Raw genomic sequence first — 21,380 nt, forward strand, 5'->3', positions numbered from 1 at the left:
CCGGATGTGGTTTCAATCGCGGAAGGAGATGACCCACAAGTGGTCCAGCTGTGCCGGAGGGAGGAACTGGGTCCATTGATTCCCCAACTGCTGGAGGAACTCTGTATTAAGGCCACCAAGGAAGGGATGAACCCACTCCTGGAGGGATTACAGGGAACCCCCTACAGCTTTCCTGTTGCCGAAGCAGGTGAAACAGTTGGTGGATCAGGAGTGGGAGTCTCCCAAGGCGGGCCTGAAGGTTGCAAGGGCTATGGGAAGCTATATCCCTTGCCGGAACAGACCTTGGAGTCATGGAGAATTTCCAAGGTGAATGCGGCCATGCCTGTGGTTACCAAAATGACACCATCCCAATAGCAAGAGCAGCGGCCCTAAAGGAGGTCCAGGATAGTAATCTGGAGATTCTGCTCAAGCGGCTGTTTGAAGTTTCTGCTTTGACCCTTCGTGCAGCGGTGTGCGGAAGTCTGATGCAGGGAGTCGGTTTCTCGTGGGTGCGGAAGGCACATGACAAAACATTCAGGAGCAGCATCTGTCGCAGCACAGGCGGTTCATTTAGAGGCAGGAGTGGCCTACATGGCCGATACTTTGTATGATGTGGTCCAGACTTCCGCCAGGAGTATGGTCTCGGTGGTGGTGGCACGAAGGCTCCTGTGGCTGCAGAATTGGTCAGCGGACGTATGGGCTAAAGCCCAAGTGTGAAACCTCCTTTTTAGGGGAAAGTTTCTCTTCGGGGAGAACTTGGAGCAGCTCATGAAGCAGTTGGGAGAGTCGAAGGGCAATAATTTACCTGAGGACAGGAAGGTTCCTAGGAAGTCCTGAGAGACTTGAGAGACTAGGAGATTTCGGGCAGGCAGGATCCCTGCGCCGGCATTGTAGAAACAGAGTTTGAGTGAAAAAGAACTTTCTCCAATTAGTTTTAAATGTTCCACATGTTAACTTCATGGAGTGCCCCCCTAGTCTTTCTACTATCCGAAAGAGTAAATAACCGATTCACATCTACCTGTTCTAGACCTCTCATGATTTTAAACACCTCTATCATATCCCCCCTCAGCCGTCTCTTCTCCAAGCTGAACAGCCCTAACCTCTTTAGTCTTTCCTCACAGGGGAGCTGTTCCATCCCTTTTATCATTTTGGTAGCCCTTCTCTGTACCTTCTCCCTCGCAATTATATCTTTTTTGAGATGCGGCGACCAGAATTGTACACAGTATTCAAGGTGCGGTCTCACCATGGAGCGATACAGAGGCATTATGACATTTTCCGTTTTATTCACCATTCCCTTTCTAATAATTCCCAACATTCTGTTTGCTTTTTTTGATTGCCGCAGCACACTGAACCGACGATGTCAAAGTGTTATCCACTAATTTCAATGTGTTATTCACATTGAAGGGAAATAAGGCTTCCAAGGGCACTATTGCTTGATGGTTAAAAGAGACATTAGCTTCGGCTTACATCTATAAGGGCTGGCCGGTGCCAGAGGGGTTGCGAACGCATTCCACTAGGGCGCAGGTGACCTCGTGGGTGGAGTCTCAACTGCTTTCTATGCAAGAGATTCTTCTCTTCACACTTTTAGCAAACATTATCGTTTAGATGTGTGGCCCCCAGAGGAAGTGACGTTTGGGGAGAGTGTTTTGCACACAGGTCTTTCGTGTTCCCACCCAGAGTAGAGGGGCTTGGATACATCCCACTTGTCTGGACTGATCTGGGGTATAAACAGGAAAGGAAAATTGGTTCTTACCTGCTAATTTTCGTTCCTGAAGTACCATGGATCAGTCCAGAGACTCGTCCCTATCTGTCGAAAGACTTCCTCGCTTCTGGATATGGCGGAGCTGGCATATGATATACTCAGATTATTAAACAGTGTGCATAGTTTGGTATAGGTTTGTGTTCAATCAAGGGGGCCTAGTTTGCAGGGGGCTCCAACTTTAAGTCTCTATTACCCAAAGTTTATTGGAGTTTAAGGTAGACATTTTGGCTTGGGTACAGGTCAATACTGAAGGACTGCAGGTGGCACTCTCGGCTATATAGCAGTGCCTCAAAGTTTTGTTCTCTGCCTCCATCTGCTGGTAGGGATGCATAAACCCACTTGTCTGGACTGATCTGTGGTACTTTAGGTACGAAAATTAGCAGGAAAGAACCAATTTTCCTTTAGTGCAGGTGGTGGGGGATAGGATGTGTGTGGGGGGGGGGCAGCCCAAAATATTGCACAGACCTCTGAAAATTATATTTCCGTGTGCAGTTTTACTCCCTTGCCTAATCGAGCCCAATGTATGCCCCTTTTTAATGCGTGGACTTTCAGGAGAACAGTGTTCAGCTTGGCTGCTTTCTTTCTTAAAGTGAAGTGAAGTGAAATTCTTGAACAGCAATTCCGTTAACAGTGTTTCCTTTCTTCCTCAGGGGGTGTGCCGGTTACAGGAAGAAAATGGGGAGTGTTATCCGTTTAGAAGAATTGACATCAGGTACTCCTTTTGTAACATGGCGCCTGCGTTAGCCAGCAATTGTGCATATACGTTACATTCCCTTTCAGAGCGGGCTTATGCACATAAGGCCACTTTGAAAATGATCCCACCCAATCTACCCTGCACACATTTATCCCTGCTATTTGCTGTGGGGGACATTTTCAGGAAAATTTGTGCACATGGGTTTGAATTTTCAAATGTATGCGCGGAAGTGCAAAATCCGCCACCAGGAATGCTTCCGCTCAGTCCGAGTGAACTTGCACGTATACAGGGTATACCCAAATAAACTTCCTGGCATATCAGTTAGGTCATTTTATAATGGGCCTTTTCCACAGGAAAAACGCAATTTCTACCTGTGGAAATGTGTTTGAAAATTACCCTCTTAACATACCGGACATTAAACAGTCATTTCCCCAGTAGCTCATAAATGAAACTGGCAAACCTGAGATACAAAATCCAGTGCGGCTTTAGTTTCAAAGCGGCTGATCTTCTGCCCTACACATCCCTTGTTCCAGGAAGCCTGTCGAAGCCGAAATTCAGGGCAGAGCCGTTCCTGCCAGTGCAGCCTGCACTGGTAATAAGGGGATGCCTTCCTCCTTCACTACTCCAACCCCAAAGCCGACTGGAAGCATTAGGCAGACTAGGCGACTAACTAGAGCGCCATGGGTCTGGGAGTGGCAACTGCAAGGCTGCTTCTTCCCACCTGCATGGCTCTGAAGAGAAAATGGTGGGTGCCCACAGGCTGAAAGAAGGGAAAGGCTGTACTGTCGTGGCCAGAAGCAGTTAATAGAACAGTGCATCCCCCAGCACATTGAAGGAAGCGGCCGGATCGGCCTCTGCCCATGCAATGTTCGATCGCAGGAACAGCGTGCCGCCCCTCCCCCGCCTCCAGACCTGCAGGTGCAGGAAGCAGAGCAGAATCAGCCCCGCGACCTCAAGAAAGATGCAGAGTCCCATCTGCTGCAGGGGCTAAAGGAGGAGGGGAAGGCAGAGGACGTGAGTGAGTCTGTGTTTTTGTGTCAGAGAGCATGGTGTGTGTGTGTGTGTGTGTGTGTCTGTGAGAGCATGTCAGCGTTTGTGTGAGAACATGTCTGCATGTGTGTGTGAGAGAGCGCATGTTCTGAGATTGAGCATGTGTGTATGTAAGAGAGAGAGGAGAAAAGACTGTGAGCAGCACCCCTTCTCCTCTCCCTTGCTAATCCATTACAATCTCAGGGCATCTGGAAATCAAAAGTCCCAGGTATGGACAGCAGGGGATTTTTTAAAATCCTTTTTTAAGTATTGGGTGAGGTTTGTGCCAGCTGTTTTGAAATATTTTATTGGTCTTTGGAAATTTATATGAGTTTTAGATTATTGGATAATGATCTTTTTGTCAGCTGTTTTGAAATGTTCTTTTTATTAGTATGGTTTTACTTCTATTGATGATTTATATTTCCTTATTCTGTTTTATGTTTGAGGAATTGTATGTTTCTGTTTTTCCATTGTTGTACTGCAAACATAGTCTGGCTTGTGGTTTACAGTTCACTTTTTGTCTGCACATTTGTATTACTACTTTATTCTGCATTTGGTGAGAGTCTGTCTGAATTTTGCATGTGGCTAGTGTGTACAGTAGTTTCTGTGTAGGGATCTATAGCAGCTTGGCTTTTTCTGTTTTCCTAATAGTAGGTGTATTGACATTTTAGGGCCTGGTATAATAATTGTAGTGTTGCCTGTTCATAAGTAGGGTTGTTAGTGTTTGAGTGCTGGCAGTTATTGCAGTTTTGGTATGGAAGATTTACTATACTGATATTATTCATTTTACTCATGGCTTTTTGAGGGCCAAGCCCATGCTCAGGACACATTAAAATAGACGTAATACCAATTCCAAGAGTCCTTTTCACTTTTTACAGGGTTTTACAGCACTGCATGTAAATATAATCATGTTGCAAGTGATATTTTTATCTCAGAAGACTTTGCTTTAAATGTTCTTGTTCATGTAAAATCTATTATTATAAATGAATAATTTTTAATAGTTTGTGTGTGGAGGGGGGGGGGACAGCAAGCTGTAAGTTTTGCTTAGGGTGCCTAATACCCTTCCACAGGCCCTGGAGGCTGCTTTAACTGATCTATGGCTAAGGAAGGTGAGGGGAAGGGCAAGAAGGTGAGAGGGCGCACTAGAAGACAGGGTAAATGGAGACCCAAGGGTATCGGGCTAGCTATAGTAGGAAAATAGAGATAATTTGAAAAGAACAGAAAGGCAATAAAGAAAGTAGGAAATGGGCCAGACCTGTGGCTCTGCGTACAGCAGGAAACAGTCTCAAGTTTTGGGTATCCAGCAGGGATTCTGCATGCCATGGAGACAATGCACTCAATCCTAGGGAGGGAGAGAAGGTGGCTGCTGGTACCATGGCAAGCCCTGCTGTCCAAAATAAGGGTGCCTAGGGTAAAACTTCCCTTCTGAGCAGCGTGTGTACGGGTGCTGCTCGGACATGTAGGGAGCATCAGAGAGGAGGAGAAAACCTTGGTTCCCTGTACGTACCTGGATCAGTCCAGACAGTGGGTTGAGCCCCCTGTCCAGCAGATGGAAACAGAGAAAAACTGAAAGGGTATCCTATATCAGGACAGTGCTCCCCCTGCGTCCCTTCTGTATTTCTCTGTCTCCAGCAGTTGCGGATAGCAGAATGTGCGGTTCCCTTTCTCTAGACAGTTTTTGCTTTGGGAAAGTTCTTTTTCCTTTCTTCTGTCTTTGTTTAAGGATCAAGCAAGTATTTCTAATCATACAAAGTTTGAAAAAAAAAAAAGAGAGACGTGTTTGGCAACTTCACTTCTTTATTTCTCTTAAGGAGCAGCACTACTTGCTCCTTGCTCTTATCTGGGCTTAGGGGGGCGTTGCCCCTTGATAGTATCAGCCTAGGACCCTACCCGGTGACCTGCCTGGCTTCGGAGTGACACTGGTGGTCCAGTCCCTCCCCTGCTCAGACTCCAGAGATGTTACATGCCTCGGGTCTGCTGACAGAGAAGGCTAATACTTCTGTCTCTTTTTAAAAAAAAAAAAAAAGGAAAAACACTCACAAGTGGCAAAACAGCTGACAGCTTTGGGGGAAGGAGCGGGTAATTGAATTTCTCTTCACCGCTCACAGCCAGGCATAGGCAAACTTGCCGTTTCTCAGGCGGCAGTTCTGCCCCCTGTCTCTCTCCCTCCATGCCCCAATCGACGCTGTGCATCGCGTGCGGGGAGCCTGCTCCGAGGCTCTCCCGCGAGGGAGTCTGCTCTCGGTGTCTGCCCGGCGGGGAAGGTTCCTCTGCGCCTGAAAAATCAGCTGTTCACGCTCAGCCCGGCAAGCGTGCTGCACGGCCGGCCCCGTTCCTGCAAACCGCGGGAACAGCAGGCATTTTGTCTTCAGACCTCGGATCTGAATCTGTACCGGATGGGAGAAGGGACCCGATTTTTTTTTCCCCCACAAATGCCGCCTAATTTAAGCCCTGTGGACCTCACAGATGTCGGATCTGACCCTCAGCCCAGTGAACCCTCTCCCCCGATGCCAGGGAAAGCGCCTGGGCATTTTTAAACGGATTTTGTTCTGCTGTTACATAAGGCATATGTTGCCAGCTTCTTACAGCCAGATGACCCACCCATAGACCCTTCTCCTGCTAGGGTTCCTATAGGCCCTCCACCTGCAAAGGTCCCTAGGGCATTGGTAGATCAGGGACCCAAAATCCCAGTTCCTCAAGGGGCAAATCGGGTCTGGATTGTACCGGGGGTTCCAGACCCTCTTATTCTGCCACCTCAGCTGTTGGACACAGATCCAGATATGGATATTCTGGATGGTCACTCACAAGGCACCCAGAACCTGCCGGTAGATGGCGACGATCCTTGAGTGTTGCGCCTGTTCCACGGGAGGAGCTGGATCCTCTTATACCCTTTGTTTTGGCCGAGCTGGGCATCGATGCCCCTCAGGAGGACAGCACGAGTGCCTCGACTTCTAGCAACGTAGACCCTGTTCTGGCTGGCCTGAGAGCACCTCTGCGCACCTTCCCTTTTTATCTGATGCTCATGCAGTTACACGTGGGCAGAGCTATGGATAAGCTCTATCCTCTCCCCGAGCAGTGTCTAGATATGCTTAAGATCCCCAAAGTGGACACTTCGGTTTCCGCTGTCACAAAGAGAACTACCATTCCGGTAGTGGGAGCGACCGCCTTGAAAGACCTCCAGGATCGCAAGTTGGAAGTTTATCTCAAAAGAATATTTGAAGTGCTAGCGCTTGGGATCTGGGCAACAGTCTGTAGCAGTCTCATGCAGCGGGCAAGCCTCAGGCGGGTTCAACAACTACTCAGCACCCAGGACCTACCGTCTGCAGAGGCGGAATGGCTTGAAGCTGCGGTTGCATATGGAGCTGATGCCCTCTATGATCTTCTAAGGGTGCAGGCCAGAGCCATGGTTTCAGCGGTGTCAGCCAGGTGTCTCCTCTGGCTGCGAAATTGGGCGGCGGATTTCTCTTCTAAGTCACAGTTGGGCACTCTCCCATTCAAGGGTAAGTTGCTTTTCGGCGAGGACCTGGAACAGCTTATTAAATCTTTAGGGGGACAACAAGATTCATAAGCTGCCTGAGGACCACCCTAGACAGTCTAAGTCCTTTTTTCCTTCGCACTCTCGCTTTAGGGGGCAGCGCAGGTACAACAAGCCGCGGGGGGCTGCCCAAAGAACTACTTCCACTAGATCTCAATCTTGGTCTCCCTCCTTTCATGGCCGACGTCCATTCTGAGAGGGTCACCCTCATGGATCCGCCACAAAGTCCTCCCAATGAGATGCGGCCGGCCCATTCCTCCGTTCCCAACTTAGGTGGACATCTGTCCCTCTTTCACGAGGAATGGGTCAAAATTACTTCAGATCAGTGGGTCCTCGAGGTGATCGAAAATGGCTACTCTTTAGAATTTGCTCGGGTTCTCCTGGACCACTATTTAATCTCTCCTTGCGGGAGTTAGAAGTGTCCAGCGGTGTGCCAGACTCTCGACAGACTGTGGGAGCTCAGGGCCATAGTCCCGGTCCCCCTGGAGGAGCAAAGGTCTGGCCAATATTCCATCTACTTTGTCGTCCCCAAAAAGGACGGCTCCTTTTGACTGATCCTGGACCTCAAGAGAGTCAACAAAGCGCTCAGGGTTCCCCATTTTCGAATGGAGACCCTGAGGGCATTTATAGCAGCAGTTCGCTCGGGCGAATTCCTGGCTTCTCTCGAACAGACGGAGGCCTACCTTCATATCCCAATCCACCAGGAACACCAGCATTATCTTCACTTCAACATCCTGGAACGCCACTTCCAGTTTCGGGCACTCCCATTTGGTCTTGCCACCGCTCCTCGCACATTTACCAAGGTCATGGTGGTAGTGGCGGCATTCCTCCTTCGGGAGGGGTCCTTGTCCATCCTTATCTGGACGATTGGCTCATTCGGGCAAAATTGGAAAAACTCTGCAAGTTGGCAGTCCACAGAGTCTTGTCGGTCCTCACTTCCCTCGGGTGGATCGTCAATTTCCCCAAGAGCAACCTCAAGCCCTCTCAGGTCCTGGAATTCTTAGGAGCACGTTTCGACACCAGCGTGGGCAAGGTCTTGCTCCCCAAGGCCTGGGCTCTCAAGTTCATGAATCAAGTCCAACACCTGTTATCTCTCTCGATGCCCACGGCCTGGGACTATCTCCAGGTTCTGGGCTCTATGGCTTCCACTATAGATTTGGTTCCTTGGGCTTTTGCGCATATGCGTCCTTTGCAGAAAGCGTTGCTGTCCCGCTGGAAGCCGGTCTCTGAGACGTTTCAGGCATCTCTACCGCTCTCTGACTTCTACCATCACCAGCATGCAGTGGTGGCTCTCTCTCGCTCACCTGTCGAAGGGGATGCCCCTGGAGATGTCCCAGTGGATCATTGTTACGACGGATGCCAGACTCTCAGGCTGGGGAGAGGTGTGTCAGAATCAGTCTACCCAGGGACAGTGGTTCCCAGTCCAAGCCCGGTGGCACAGCAATTGTCTGGAGGCTCAAGTGGTACAAGGCCCTGCCCTTGCTCCGTTGACAAGCTGTGCGAGTCCTTTCCGACAATGCCACCACAGTAGCTTACATCAATCGCCAGGGAGGCACCAGGAGTTGTCTGGTGGCCCTGGAAGCCAGCAAGCTGTTCTCTTGGGCGGAGCGTCATCTGGATCGACTGGCAGCCTCCCACATTGCGGGGAAGGAGAATATTCAAGCCGACAACATCTGGACCCCGGAGAGTGGGAGTTGTCCAAGGAGGCGATGGATCTTGTCGTGCGCAAGTGGGGAGTCCCCCCACTTAGACCTGATGGCCACCCTGAGGAATGCGAAGGCTCCCAGATTCTTCAGTCACAGACGGGAGCACTGCTCGGAAAGGGTGGATGCCCTGGTGCTACCCTGGCCTCGCACATTCTCCTCTACATGTTCCCACCTTGGCCTCTGGTGGGAAAGGTACTCAGTCGCATAGAGCGTTCTCGTAGCACCGGAATGGCCCCGGAAACCATGGTTCGCAGATCTGGTGAACCTCGCAACGGACGGTCCTCTTCGTCTTGGTCACCTCCCAAACCTCCTGCGACAGGGTCCCATATTTTTCGATCAGGCGGATCATTTTTCTCTAGCAGCTTGGCTTTTGAAAGGCGCAGGCTAAGGAAGAAGGGTTACAAGGAGGAAGTTATCTCCACTTTGTTGCGTGCGCGTAAGACTTCAACTTCTCTCACTTATATTCGGGTATGGAGAGTGTTTGAGACGATGTGTGCTGTCTCAGGAGTACGGGCACTCAAGGCCCCGGTGTCCCAGGTTCTATCTTTCCTGCAGAATGGCCTCTCCAAAGGTTTGTCTTTCAATTCCCTGCGGGTTCAAGTGTTGTCTCTCGGTTCCCTCTTAGGGCGGGTCGATGGTTATGCCGTGGCATCCCACCCAGATGTCGTGCGGTTCCTCGAAGGGGCTAAACATTTGAATCTGCCTGTCCGGGCTACTTGTCCGTTGTGGAGTCTTAATCTGGTACTTCGCGTTCTCTGCAGGGCACCTTTCGAACCCCTCCAATGGGCCACGCTCAAAGACCTAACTCTTAAGACAGTTTTTCTAGTCTCTATTTGCTCGGCCAGGAGAGTGTCCGAGCTCCAAGCCTTGTCTTGTAGGGAACCATTTCTTCACTTTTCTGATTCCGGTGTTTCCCTTAAGACTGTGCCATCTTTTTTGCCAAAGGTCATGTCCTCCTTTCATTTAAATCAGTCGGTGGAGCTACCTGCTTTTTCTCCCGATGACATTGCAAACACACCTGACGGAGACCTAAAGTGCCTCGATGTTAAGAGTGCTACTGCAATACTTATCAGTCACAAATGAGTTTTTGGTCTCTGATCATCTCTTTGTCTTATGGAGTGGTCCCAATAAGGGAAACAAGGCTTCTAAGACTACCATCGCTCGCTGGCTAAAGGAGGCGATTGCGTCAGCTTATATCTGTCGGGGACGGCCGGTCCTGGAGGGCTTAATGGCCCATTCATTGCGCTCTCAGGCTACCTCTTGGGTGGAGAACCAATTGGTCTCCCCACAGGAAATATGCAGAGCAGCTACCTGGAAATCTCTTCATACCTTTGCTCGTCATTATCGCCTCGATGTACAGGTGCCAGTTTTTGGTTCCTTCGGCAGACAGGTGCTTCGAGCGGGACTATCTCGGTCCCATCCTATTTAGGGAAGCTTTGGTATATCCCACTGTCTGGACTGATCCAGGTACGTACAGAGAAAGGAAAATTGGTTCTTACCTGCTAATTTTCATTCCTGTAGTACCACGGATCAGTCCAGACTCCCGCCCTGTCTATATCTACTTTTGATAACTCCGCTCGAAGTTTTTTCATTCACAGATTTGAGGTATGTCTACATTTCACACTTTGAGGCACCGGAAGTAGCTACTACATATATATCATATAAGAGCGATTCTTGAATGGTTTGACTTTTAAATTACAATTTCAATGTTACAGTTTTTACTTGCTTGATCTTACTCTGGTTATGTTGTTAGTTCTTATTCTGCTTTGATAATATTTATCCTGAAGGGATACAGGGGGAGCACTGTCCTGATATAGGATATCCTTTCAGTTTTTCTCTGTCTCCATCTGCTGGACAGGAAGCTCAACCCACTGTCTGGACTGATCCGTGGTACTACAGGAATGAAAATTAGCAGGTAAGAACCAAATTTCCTATAGTTAAAGCAAAGAGAAGACCAGTCTGAAATGGACTGCAGGCAAATAAGGCAATAAGAGGAAGATTGGAGAAATGGTGAGTTTGTTTCCTGTCCATACAGATTTGAGATAATTTTCCCACTGCTGCCTAAACAGAATTGTATGTAGCAGTCAATGCTGTGCAAAAATAGTTATTACCTGTTGGGGCAGTTCCCTAGTGGCCTGTGTAAACGTAGTGGGGGTAGGCAGTTCCGTAGCACTTTGTAGGCAGTTTCAAAAGAAAACTACACAGGTCCGGGGATACTTTACACCTACTATTTCTACAGATGATGGAATGGGTCAAAACAACATTCCGACCTATCCCAGCCCTGGGAACACCTCTCTTTAATCTGGTAAAAGCTCACATGCACTCTCAGCCACTGCGAACAATGGTTTTCTCCCAGGGTAATCTCCTGAACATTCCTTGTGTATATCTGACTGGAGCCTTGGCTGGATTTCAGAACCACAGCATATGATGCTGAAATCACTCAGGCTGTGCTTTTCAGGATATGTCTGTATGTATTTGTTGTGAGAATGAGGTTACTTGAAAGCCAGGCTTGTTGGGAGGCATGAAGGAGGGGATTTAAGAACCACTGCAGTATGGAAAGGGAAAGGCAGTTTCTGCTTCTTTAGAGAAGTCTGTCAGTTTTGTTTGTTTATATGTATGTATTTATTATTTATTTTACATTTTCAGGTTGATTCCAAAGGATCAATATTTCTGTGGGGTTCTCTATTTCACAGGCAGTGATATTTTCAATAAGAACATGCGAGCTCATGCCTTAGAAATGGGCTTCACGCTGAATGAATACACCATCCGCCCATTGGGAGTCACAGGTGCGTTCAGGCTCATGGATCTGCTCCAGGTCTGGGCTTTAGGATATCCATTGTGGGGATCATTTTCTAACAGGCAGCAAATACATGTGTTAATTACACCAGTTTTCAAAGCAGACTTGCATGCATAAATCTGCTTTGAAAATTATCCCACCGAAATTTACCTGCACGCAATTACACCTGCTGTTATTTGCATGGAAAATGTCCAGTAAAATTCACCCTCCTACTTTTATGTGCAAGTCCAAACCCCTTCCCAGCTCCTTCCCCCAGGAACACCTCCACTCAGTCTGGCTAAACTTGCATGCATGCATCAGGGCTAAATTTAAGCATAGACAACATAGGCATGGAGCTAGGGAGCCAGATTCTGAAGGCACTTAAAAACTAGGACTCCCCCTACTGCTCGTGGATTTCCAGGGCTGAATACCCCATCCTTGATCTTCTATCTTAAATTTGGCCCTGGCATACATGACATGCCCACGTAAATATACCTGCATATTGGATGGGCAGCTTTATAACGAGCCATTTCTGTGGACAAAGTGCTGTTCTACCTATGGAAATGCCCTTTGAAAATTACCCTCAATGACTATTCATAAAACATTTCCATATTTTTGTTCTAAGACCCAAGCTAATTTGTGCATTTTGTCTACCCTGTAAAGCAGACCAATTGGGTTATCAGGGATTGCTAATATGTCGAGGTCCATATTTAAAAATCAATTGCACCAATGTCTTCGAGGGATTTCTACTATACAAACTAATCCAAAACTGAATCACCTCAGAATAATTTTTAGATGTATTATATTATTCAATCTACTGCCCCACTCCTGGGTTATCAACTCTGCAATGAAAATTTTTTTTAATGACTCCGGAGTCCGATCACCCCACGAGTCGACATTTCAAAACAGAAAAAAATGTTATGTGGAAAGAGGAAAGGTTTCATATATTAGAGTAATGAACCCCACATGGGTGAACTCGCTAGGTGTATAATCATCAACCCTCCTCCTCCATTCAATATTTTAATGTGTCTATGCCATGCACCAAATATAACTCCACTGTGTATGTATACACTTTTCCTTTTTTTTGTTTTTTTGTGCACAACAAAATTTTTTTTAAAAAGCATGCTTATCAAATGAATGTCCCGACTTATCTGGAGTGCAGAATATCCTGACACAACCGCGTTTCAGGTCCGACAAAGGACCTTTCTTCAGGGGATGTTTCCTTTTCAAATTAAGCGTCGGTGTGCAAAAATTACTTTCTGTAATCCATCGAAGAGGCGTGTAATTTCTCCAGGGTACAAAACAGTACTCCTCCACCATCCATATTTAGACACAGTCTGGATAACAAACTTAGCTGGTTAAACTTAATCCGGCTATCTTTGAAAGTATATTCAATTGTGCGGCCGCACTGTTGAATATAGCCGGCTAAATTTAGGACAGGTCTTTGGCTTGACCATACTTATAGGGTCATTCTTTATTATGTGATATGCCAGTATCGTGGCAGTATTATTAAAATTAGGGGAAAGGGAGGAGAGTGGGCGGATTTGGCTGGCATTATCTCCTGGCAGCACTGTAGGTAATAATGTTTTTCACGTTATCGCCGGCAGCACCATGGGAAATAACTACACCTTTTCCCGTGGCGCTATGGGGATGATAGTGTACAGTGCGGCCACACTGCGGTTGGTGAAACCACACCACTGCAATGTGGCTGGCTGCCCACTTTCGCCCCACACCTTTTTTTTTTTCGCAACACATCATTCTATAAATTATAGCAGAATGATGAATCTAGGGATAAACTAGCTAAGTTATCCAGCTAACCCAGAATATTGGAGTTAGCCTGTTAACTTAGCTGTCTAACTCAAGTCCTCCCAGTTTCACCCCTGTAAAACCCCGAACTTAGCCAGCTAAATTCTAGCTTCCTAACTTCTGTCTAAATTGTAGCCAGCTAATAAGTGCCCAAATATTCATTTAGCCAGCTAACTGCTGAATTAGCCAGCTAAAATGCTTTTGAATATGGACCTCATAATATTTATACCACGAGTTCCCTCAAAAAAAACAAAACAAGGGAATTATACCCACACTATTTTTACTGACTCAGTCTCTGAATTGTCTTTCCAGGAATACCGGGAGAGCCCCTCCCAGTACAGAGTGAACAGGACATTTTTGAATACATCCAGTGGACGTATCGGGATCCAAAAGAACGAAGCGAGTGACCTTTCTTGTTGAAGAATATGCCGGGGCGAGCGATTAAAGCTTAGTGTGGTGTACAGGAGCAGTCTCTCCTGTCTTACTCTGCACTTCACTAGAGTGTTGGGTTTTTTTTGTGCACCTCTTCACTTAGAATAGTGGGAGAAGACATTTTTGAACTGTAGTTATTAGAGGGATTGCTGTAGGGTTTTTTTGTGTTGAAAGAATTCCTGTAGGTGAATGCTTTAATTATTGCCAGATTGGGCTGTAATTTTGAAACCACAAAATATTTTTTAAAAAGTTACTTTTAAAAGGTGATGTGAGATAGTGGGAACTTGTCTTTTCAATTGTGTTGCCATTTCCAGACAGCAGTGTAATCAGCAGTTGTCCAATGTTTAAAAATGATAGCCTATGCAAGGTCATCGGCCACTGGCAGTTCTCACGCTACAATCTTGTACCAATTGGATCCCAAAAGGCAGGGCCGGATCCCTCCTGCCCCCTAATTCCTTCTCATCTTTACTTCCTTTGACATGATCCACAAAAGATGCTTAAGTCCTGTGTGACATCTTCATCCCACTCTCTAAACAGTGCCAGACCCTTCTCATACCTGTCCTGGAAGTGCGAGTGCGAACCTTCTGCTATTGTCCCTCTTCCCACAAGTGCTAAGTTCTGAATTAGCAGCCAGCCCCATCACAAACCCCAGACTTCTTTCTGGAATTATACACTTAGTGACATCTTGGTAGTCGTATTGTGTATCTCCTGACCAAAATGTCTGAGGAAAGAACAGTAGTAGTAAATGTGTGGCTGTGTGTGTCTGCATGCATACCCCTTTCCCCATATTATCTCCCTGGGATCCATCCCCTTAAGTAGTTGTTCTATGAAACTTTGAATGGATTCTGATGGGTAGCAGTGTAGTACAGTTGGGTGAATTTAAAGCTGCCTTTCATTCCTTCCTTCAAAGTTGTTATACAGCCATGGTCAGAGTCCAGCTTTGAGAGACTTCCTGTAACCTTCTAAATGCAATGCTGTAGATATCTGCCCTAATTAATCCCCCACACTCTTAGGAGTCCTCTGTTCAGCCATTTCTGTGAGAGAGGAGAGCTCATAATACCAGCCTGTAAGTAAAGAAGGGCAGAGGAGGAGCAGACTCTCTGCCAAGCACTGTGTGGTGCCAGATAAGAGGAGCTTCTGCTGCCAGCCTGGAGCTGCTGCAGAGGTAGTATTCACAGCCCCTGGTACAAAGTGTCAGCCATTGCCCTGCAGCAAGACCCCATTAGCCCGATTCTGGAGAGAGCTGTAATTTGTGTTTCTCAGCTGAAGACTGTCATTGCAATTGCTGGGCTAGGAGCAGATTGAAACTATACTTTTAAAAGACCCTGGTTATTCCAAATGAAGCCTTGGGGCCCAACAGAGAAGCTGGAAGCACCAAGAACCCAGGAGAAGACTGCTGGGCCAAAAAAAGATGAGCCTCATAATCCAAAGCATTCACAAAACTGCATTTAAGTACTAAAAAAAAAAAAAAAAAACCTCTTCCATGCCAGACTCTCAACACCTCGGATTTATCATCAATGGAATTATAAGGGACAGAAAACCCAAATCCTCCTTCCTCCATTTCTCCCTCCTTAGCAATTTGGCAGCCTCAACTCCATCGAGGCCCGCTACCTCTTATGAGCTTCACATTGCCAAGGTAAGGACCCTTCCCATCATTTTCTCCAAAAAGAGATCCTTTTCTTAAACATCCAGATAACATATGAAATGTTTATGTTTAGGGCTAGAAAAAGGATGCTAGGTACCTTAAGTTGGAAACCAGGAGAAGTAGTACAGTCTCAATGCTGACTTCATGTGTACTGCCTAAACCTGTCCCATCCAGAAAGCATGCTGTAAGTAACAACCTACTTTCATGAGTGTCCACTGGGTACTAAGTAGTGGTAGATAACATTATAATTTCTTTTGTTGGCAACCACATACACTGCCCAGGGCACACTGCTCTCACCCTTATTGCCATACTTTATGGATAATAACTCTGTCTTAGAGATTACTCTTATAACCTGAGAGGGATCCAATTTCTTCACCAAGGTTGAAATTGCACCCTAAGGATCTGAACCACATCCCAAAATTGCATCAGCCTATAGAACTGATTTCTCCTCAAGACCCCACACCTCAATACCATTTATTCCTCGAGATCATCTTCTATGGGAAGCAAGAAGCCACTACGGCAAAAAAGCAATGCAAACAAGAAATATCCGTCTTCTTCCTCTTTACAGCAAAAACTAAGGAGATCTCGCACCATTGCCTAGAACTTCCACTATGGGGTCTCCTATGCCTTGGCAGTTTCATCAGGAAATGAATTATGGTAAACTCTGTGTTCTTTCCAAAACCTTCATAATGTCCTCTATGCTGGCAAATGTGATCCATTTTCCATGTGGTAAGATCCCCCATTTTTCTGGATAAAGCTGTCTGGTTTAAAGTGTGCAGATGTTTACCAAATCTCTTCATATATATAACTTTTTACTTTTATGTTTTGAAATTGTAACCTCTTCATATATTGTAACCTCTTCATATATTGTAATCTCTTCATAAATTGTAATCTCTTCATATATATAACTTTTTACTTTTATGTTTTGAAATTGTAAATCCCACAAGCTTCAGCCCATTGAGTTCTTGCATATCTAATCACCCATTAGTTGTCCTGAAATCTGTGGATTTTTAGCAGTATCATTCTTGGAGGGTGATTTCCTGGTCCGATGGAGGTATTCAAACATATTTATCTGAATAACTCAGAAGCTATCAGGCTAAATGAAGATTTGGGCATTTATCTGGCTATTTCTAGCCAGATAAGTTGGGGATGTAACCGGGAGGAGTTGAGTTAGCCAGATAACGTAACGGGCTAAGTCTGGTAGGGCCAAAGAGCTATCCTAAATTTAAGCGGGTAAAGTTAGCCAGCTATTTTGAATATTACGACTGTACTATTGAATATATCTCCAAAGGTACCCGGATAAGTTTATCTTATCCGGGTACCTTTGGAGATCTCAAGGATTTTACTATGACTGCAGGTTTGACATTTCTGTGGTGATAATATTGCAGTAACATCAGAATTCCAATTTCAAGCACCATGCAGAAAATATGAAAAAGGGTATTTGAGTTCTTGCATGTTGTTTGTTGTGATTTTTAAGACTTTGGCTGCTGTTTGAAGATATGTTGTACTCACCTATGAGCAAATGTATGAAATAGCAGAAATAGGAATTTATTTATTTAAAACAATTTCGCTCAGTTTCCAGTTCTCAGCAGGTAACATAACTTCCAAATCATAAAAAAAAACAAATACAAAAAACGAACAGATTTAAAACACTATATAAAACCAAGCTCAAATCAACAGCTCATTGATCATCATATCACATAATACCACTCAAGTCTAAAGTTGTGCTACTCGTGATCATACTGCAGTCATCACTCTCACCACCTAACAAATAACTAGAAAAGCTTGTCTACTTGGTGAAGAATCGCCTGCTTCTAAAAGGTCCATCAGACATGGTCTGTTCACGTTAAATCACTCTTAGTTATTGAAGGGATGAGTGAATATTCTAAATAAATAATTTAAGACTGAGTGGTAAAACCAATGCTGGGAAGTGCTAAGAATGTTAATGGAAGTGTATGAAAGTCATCCTTTAAGCCACATTACATGGCCAATCCTGATAGTCATTTGTATAACTTTTCTGAAGAAGAAAAAGTTCTGTGAAACAATCTTTGACAAATGATCATTTTACAGTAAAGTTAGCCTCATTTTTCACTGAATTCTTCTGTGTTCAGAGTACTGGTAAGGAGGATAAGGTGTCCCTTTCACTAGAACTCTTGAGAGTGGATTATGGCAGAATCTCCTGGTTAATATTTAGTCATTTTGACATACCACCTAATATAAAAATCTGTGGGTGGTGTAGTCTAACAGTCCATGCAGTGTCAGAACTGAGTCTCAAGCTGTGTTACTCTGAAAATTCTCTTTGCAGAACAAAAAGAAATTCTGTTCTGGATGAACATGGATGTCAGGTCTTGTTTTTTAATCCATTTTATAATGAATTGTGCAATTGATTTATCAGACTAGCTAATGCACTTACTACCTTCCTTCTGGCCACCTTTAACAATTCTCAGTGGAGTGATCAGAGCTGGGTTTGAAGTTTCTGTTCATTTTTATCTAAACGTCGGTAAGGTACAAAATATATTTAAGCACCACCACATACTGTATATAATGGTTACAAGTACCTGGCAAGTATCCAAACATTAAGTAGATCCCATGCTACTAATGCCAGTAATAGCAGTGGCTATTCCTTAAGGGGTAGATTTTCAAACATGCACTTTCTGCGTGGCGACACATTCCGGCCTTCCCCAGTTCCCTATCCCCCTATCTAACTTTCCTTCCCCTTCCCCTCTTCTCCCCACCACTAAATCCTACCTATTCTTTTATTTTGTTTGTTTGTTTTATTACTTCAGGGCCCAACCTGAAGTAAGTTGCGCACACTGGCAGCCAAGTCTTTGGGACAGCGATCAATGGTGCTGTCCCGGCCCGCTCCCCACCCAGAACACACACCCCAGGCCTGTCCCTTTGAAGAGGCCTGGCACTTATCCGCGTAGCGGCATTTACTTGCATGGCTTTGCCCCTTTGAAGATGCGCCTGGCATACACAAGGCCCGGCCACGCACGTAAACGCCGGAATCTACGTGCGTAAGGCTTTTCAAATCCACCCTTAAGTCAACTTAATAGCAGTTAATAGACTTCTCTAAGAACTTTTTCAAACCCAGCTACACTATCTGCCCTAGCCACATCCTCTAGCAACAAATTTCAGAGCTTAATAGTGCATTGAGGATTTTCTGAGGGGAGGAGCCAAGATGGACGACTGAGGAGTAGGATCAGAACGCTCTCTATTTTTTCCTCTCTCTGTATTGTTACCTTTTCAACTTTACTGTGCCGCATATGAAATGTAAAGCCAAACTCCATGAGATCTTCTAACCAACGACGTATAGAGAGCTTCTTTTCCTCAACTCCAAACTTGCCGGGAGCGAAGGCCACAGAAGGGGGAGATGCAGAGCGAACGCCTCCTCCCATGGCCGAGGAGATCTTGCTTAGTCCCAGCACGCCAGAGACACCATCCCCACCCCATCAGCTGAGCATAATGAATGCCATTGTTATTAGAGCTTCTTCTGCTGGTTCCATCGTACGACCTGTATCGCAGGAGATTGATTTGGGGGCCATGGGAGAAGGTCCCAAGGAGAATACTGCAGCAGAAGAGGTTTTGGAGGGCCACTCCATGGCCTACCTGCTCTCTTCCTTATTGGCACAAACTGGTACTGCTGACTCAAACTTGGACCTGAACCGGGACTCTGACATTGGAATCACTGGACGTGGTGAGTATGCGGTTCTTTCAGGCCCTTTCCTATCAAAACCTTCAGTTATAACTTTAGATTCGGTCTGGGAAGCGCTAGTTTCAATAGAGTCTGCGATTGTTACATTAACTTAAACTTATCTGGACACTAATAGACGTACTATAAATACTGAAAAAAGGGTTTCAGAACAAGAAAAGAGATTAAATGCTTTTGAAAAAAGATTAACCTCATTTGAAAAGCTTCAACAGAATGGTGCATTCTGAAAATGTTCAGGTTAAAAAGATGGAAAATATAGAGAATTTCCTAAGAAGCCTTAATATTTGGGTTCTTAACTTTCCTGTGATTAAATTGTTACCTACGGTGGATACGTTTAAGAATTACTTGGTCAATAACCTCAAGATACCAGCTGATGCTGTGCCTTTAGTTACAAAGGCTTATATTTTGCCTCAGAAAATCATGGAGAGTCCACAAGGTGATGTGAATGCTCAACAATCAATGAATCTTACGGATGTTATAGAACTCTCACAGGATGATGAAGTTACTCAAAGAGGGACCTTATTAGTGAGCTTTGCATTCCTTAGTGACAAAAATATTGTTCTTAGGTTTTTCTTTCGAAATAGGAGGTCACTATTTCATGGACAGAAAATATGGATGTACCCAGACATCACACATTCCACACAGGAGAGGAGAAAGTTTCTTTCTATGAGATCTGAAGCCTTGATAATCTGTTCCAAGTTTATACTATGCTGTCCTTGTAAATGTGGTAAACTTTCAGAGTTCCAGTTATATTTTCTTCGAACCATCTCAATTGCGGCTCTTTTTGGATTCTCACCCTAAGTGACAATTGTAACCAGTGCAGTTTGGCAACTGTTTAAAGGCGATGAAACCTCTGTTTTCTTTTTTCTTTATTTCTTGGATTTTTGTTTTTGGTCTTGGGTATTTTCCTGGGCTTCCCCCCCCCCCCCCCTGGATTTCCTAAAAATTGAGGGTTATAATTATTCCTGGTAATTTTGATGAATGTTTGTATTCGATTACCTGCACCTCTATTTTCCTTCATAAGTGTAATTGTGTTAAATTTGAAATGCAATAAAAAAAAAAGTGCATTGAGTAAAAGAATTTTCTCCAATTTGTTTTAAATGTGCTACTTGCTAACTTCATGGAATGACCCCCACCCCCCCCCCCCCCCCCCAGACCTTCTATTATCCAAGTAAAAAACTGATTCACATTTACACGTTCTAGCCCTCTCATGATTCTATAGACCTCTATCATATCCCCCCTCCAGCCGTCTCTTCTCCAAGCTGAACAGCCCTAACCTCTTCAGCCTTTCCTCATAGGGAAGCTGTTTCATCCCCTTTATCATTTTGGTTGCCTTTCTCTGTACCTTCTCCAGTGCAACTATATCTTTTTTGAGATGTGGCAACCAGAATTGTATACCGTACTCAAGATGCAATCTCACCATGGAGCGATACAGAGACATTGACATTTTCCGTTTTATTCACCATTTCTTTCCTAATAATTCCTAACATTCTGTTTGCTTTTTTTAATTGCCACAGCAACCGAGTCAAAGATTTCAATGTATTATCCACTGACACCTAGATCTTTTCCCAGGTGGTAGCTCCTAATATGGAACTTACCATATGACTACCCCATGGGTTATTTTTCTCTGTATACATCATCTTGCATTTGTCCACATTAAATTTCATCTGCCATTTTGAGCAGAGATGGATTTTTCAACTTGATACAGTTGCTCCTAAAGGTCTTAATCGGGAACTCGAGTGGCATTTATTCACCTAAATACCTATAGGGCCACCATGTTATTTGCTACCTGCACTGCTAGTTGTGCCTCAGGAACGGGGGGCCTGCTGATTGGCCCCCTTAGGGCCATGTGACCTGTCTACCTGGGTTTCGCGCCAACTCCGTTAGGTTTAAATGCCTGTCTGCATCTAAGATGTACGCACTCCCTGCCAATTTTGAAATCCATTTGTATTCAGGTATATGTTGAAATTTATGAAATGAAATATTTGTACCACATGTTTTACGTTGGCATTTTGCAGCCCTATGTCCTAACCGGTATATGCTTATTTACAGTGCATTGTGAAAACCATTGCTCCCTCCCGATGCAGCCCTAGGCGAAACACGGGACCGTGTCGGGGGACGCGTTCTAAGTTGTTGCTACTGTAAGTCAGTGGAGTTGCCGTATGAAATGAATAAAAGTTCCTGCTCCTTAGAGCTGTTGATGAACCTTCGTGGTTGGGACTAAATTCTTTTCTGCACTTTTGTTTGGAGGGTAATTGAAATCTCCCATAATATTTGCACTAATTGGTTAGCTTCCCTGATTTC

At 45.2% G+C, this 21,380-nt stretch overlaps 1 protein-coding gene across 2 annotated transcripts in view; it reads left to right on the forward strand.

Moving 5' to 3' along the window:
* POLB (DNA polymerase beta) overlaps positions 1-15,238 on the forward strand; it is a 90,474-nt gene extending 75,236 nt beyond the window's left edge. For both annotated transcript variants that reach the window (XM_029603703.1, XM_029603702.1), the window contains exons 13-15: positions 2,392-2,453; positions 11,352-11,491; positions 13,600-15,238. In XM_029603703.1, the coding sequence (XP_029459563.1) occupies positions 2,392-2,453; positions 11,352-11,491; positions 13,600-13,694 (297 nt within the window). In that variant the 3' untranslated portion in view covers positions 13,695-15,238. The remainder of the gene's footprint in view (positions 1-2,391; positions 2,454-11,351; positions 11,492-13,599) is intronic.
* The last annotated feature ends 6,142 nt before the right edge of the window (positions 15,239-21,380 follow it).

The sequence above is a fragment of the Rhinatrema bivittatum genome, chromosome 5 (assembly GCF_901001135.1).
Source record: "Rhinatrema bivittatum chromosome 5, aRhiBiv1.1, whole genome shotgun sequence".
NCBI classification, from domain to species: domain Eukaryota; kingdom Metazoa; phylum Chordata; class Amphibia; order Gymnophiona; family Rhinatrematidae; genus Rhinatrema; species Rhinatrema bivittatum.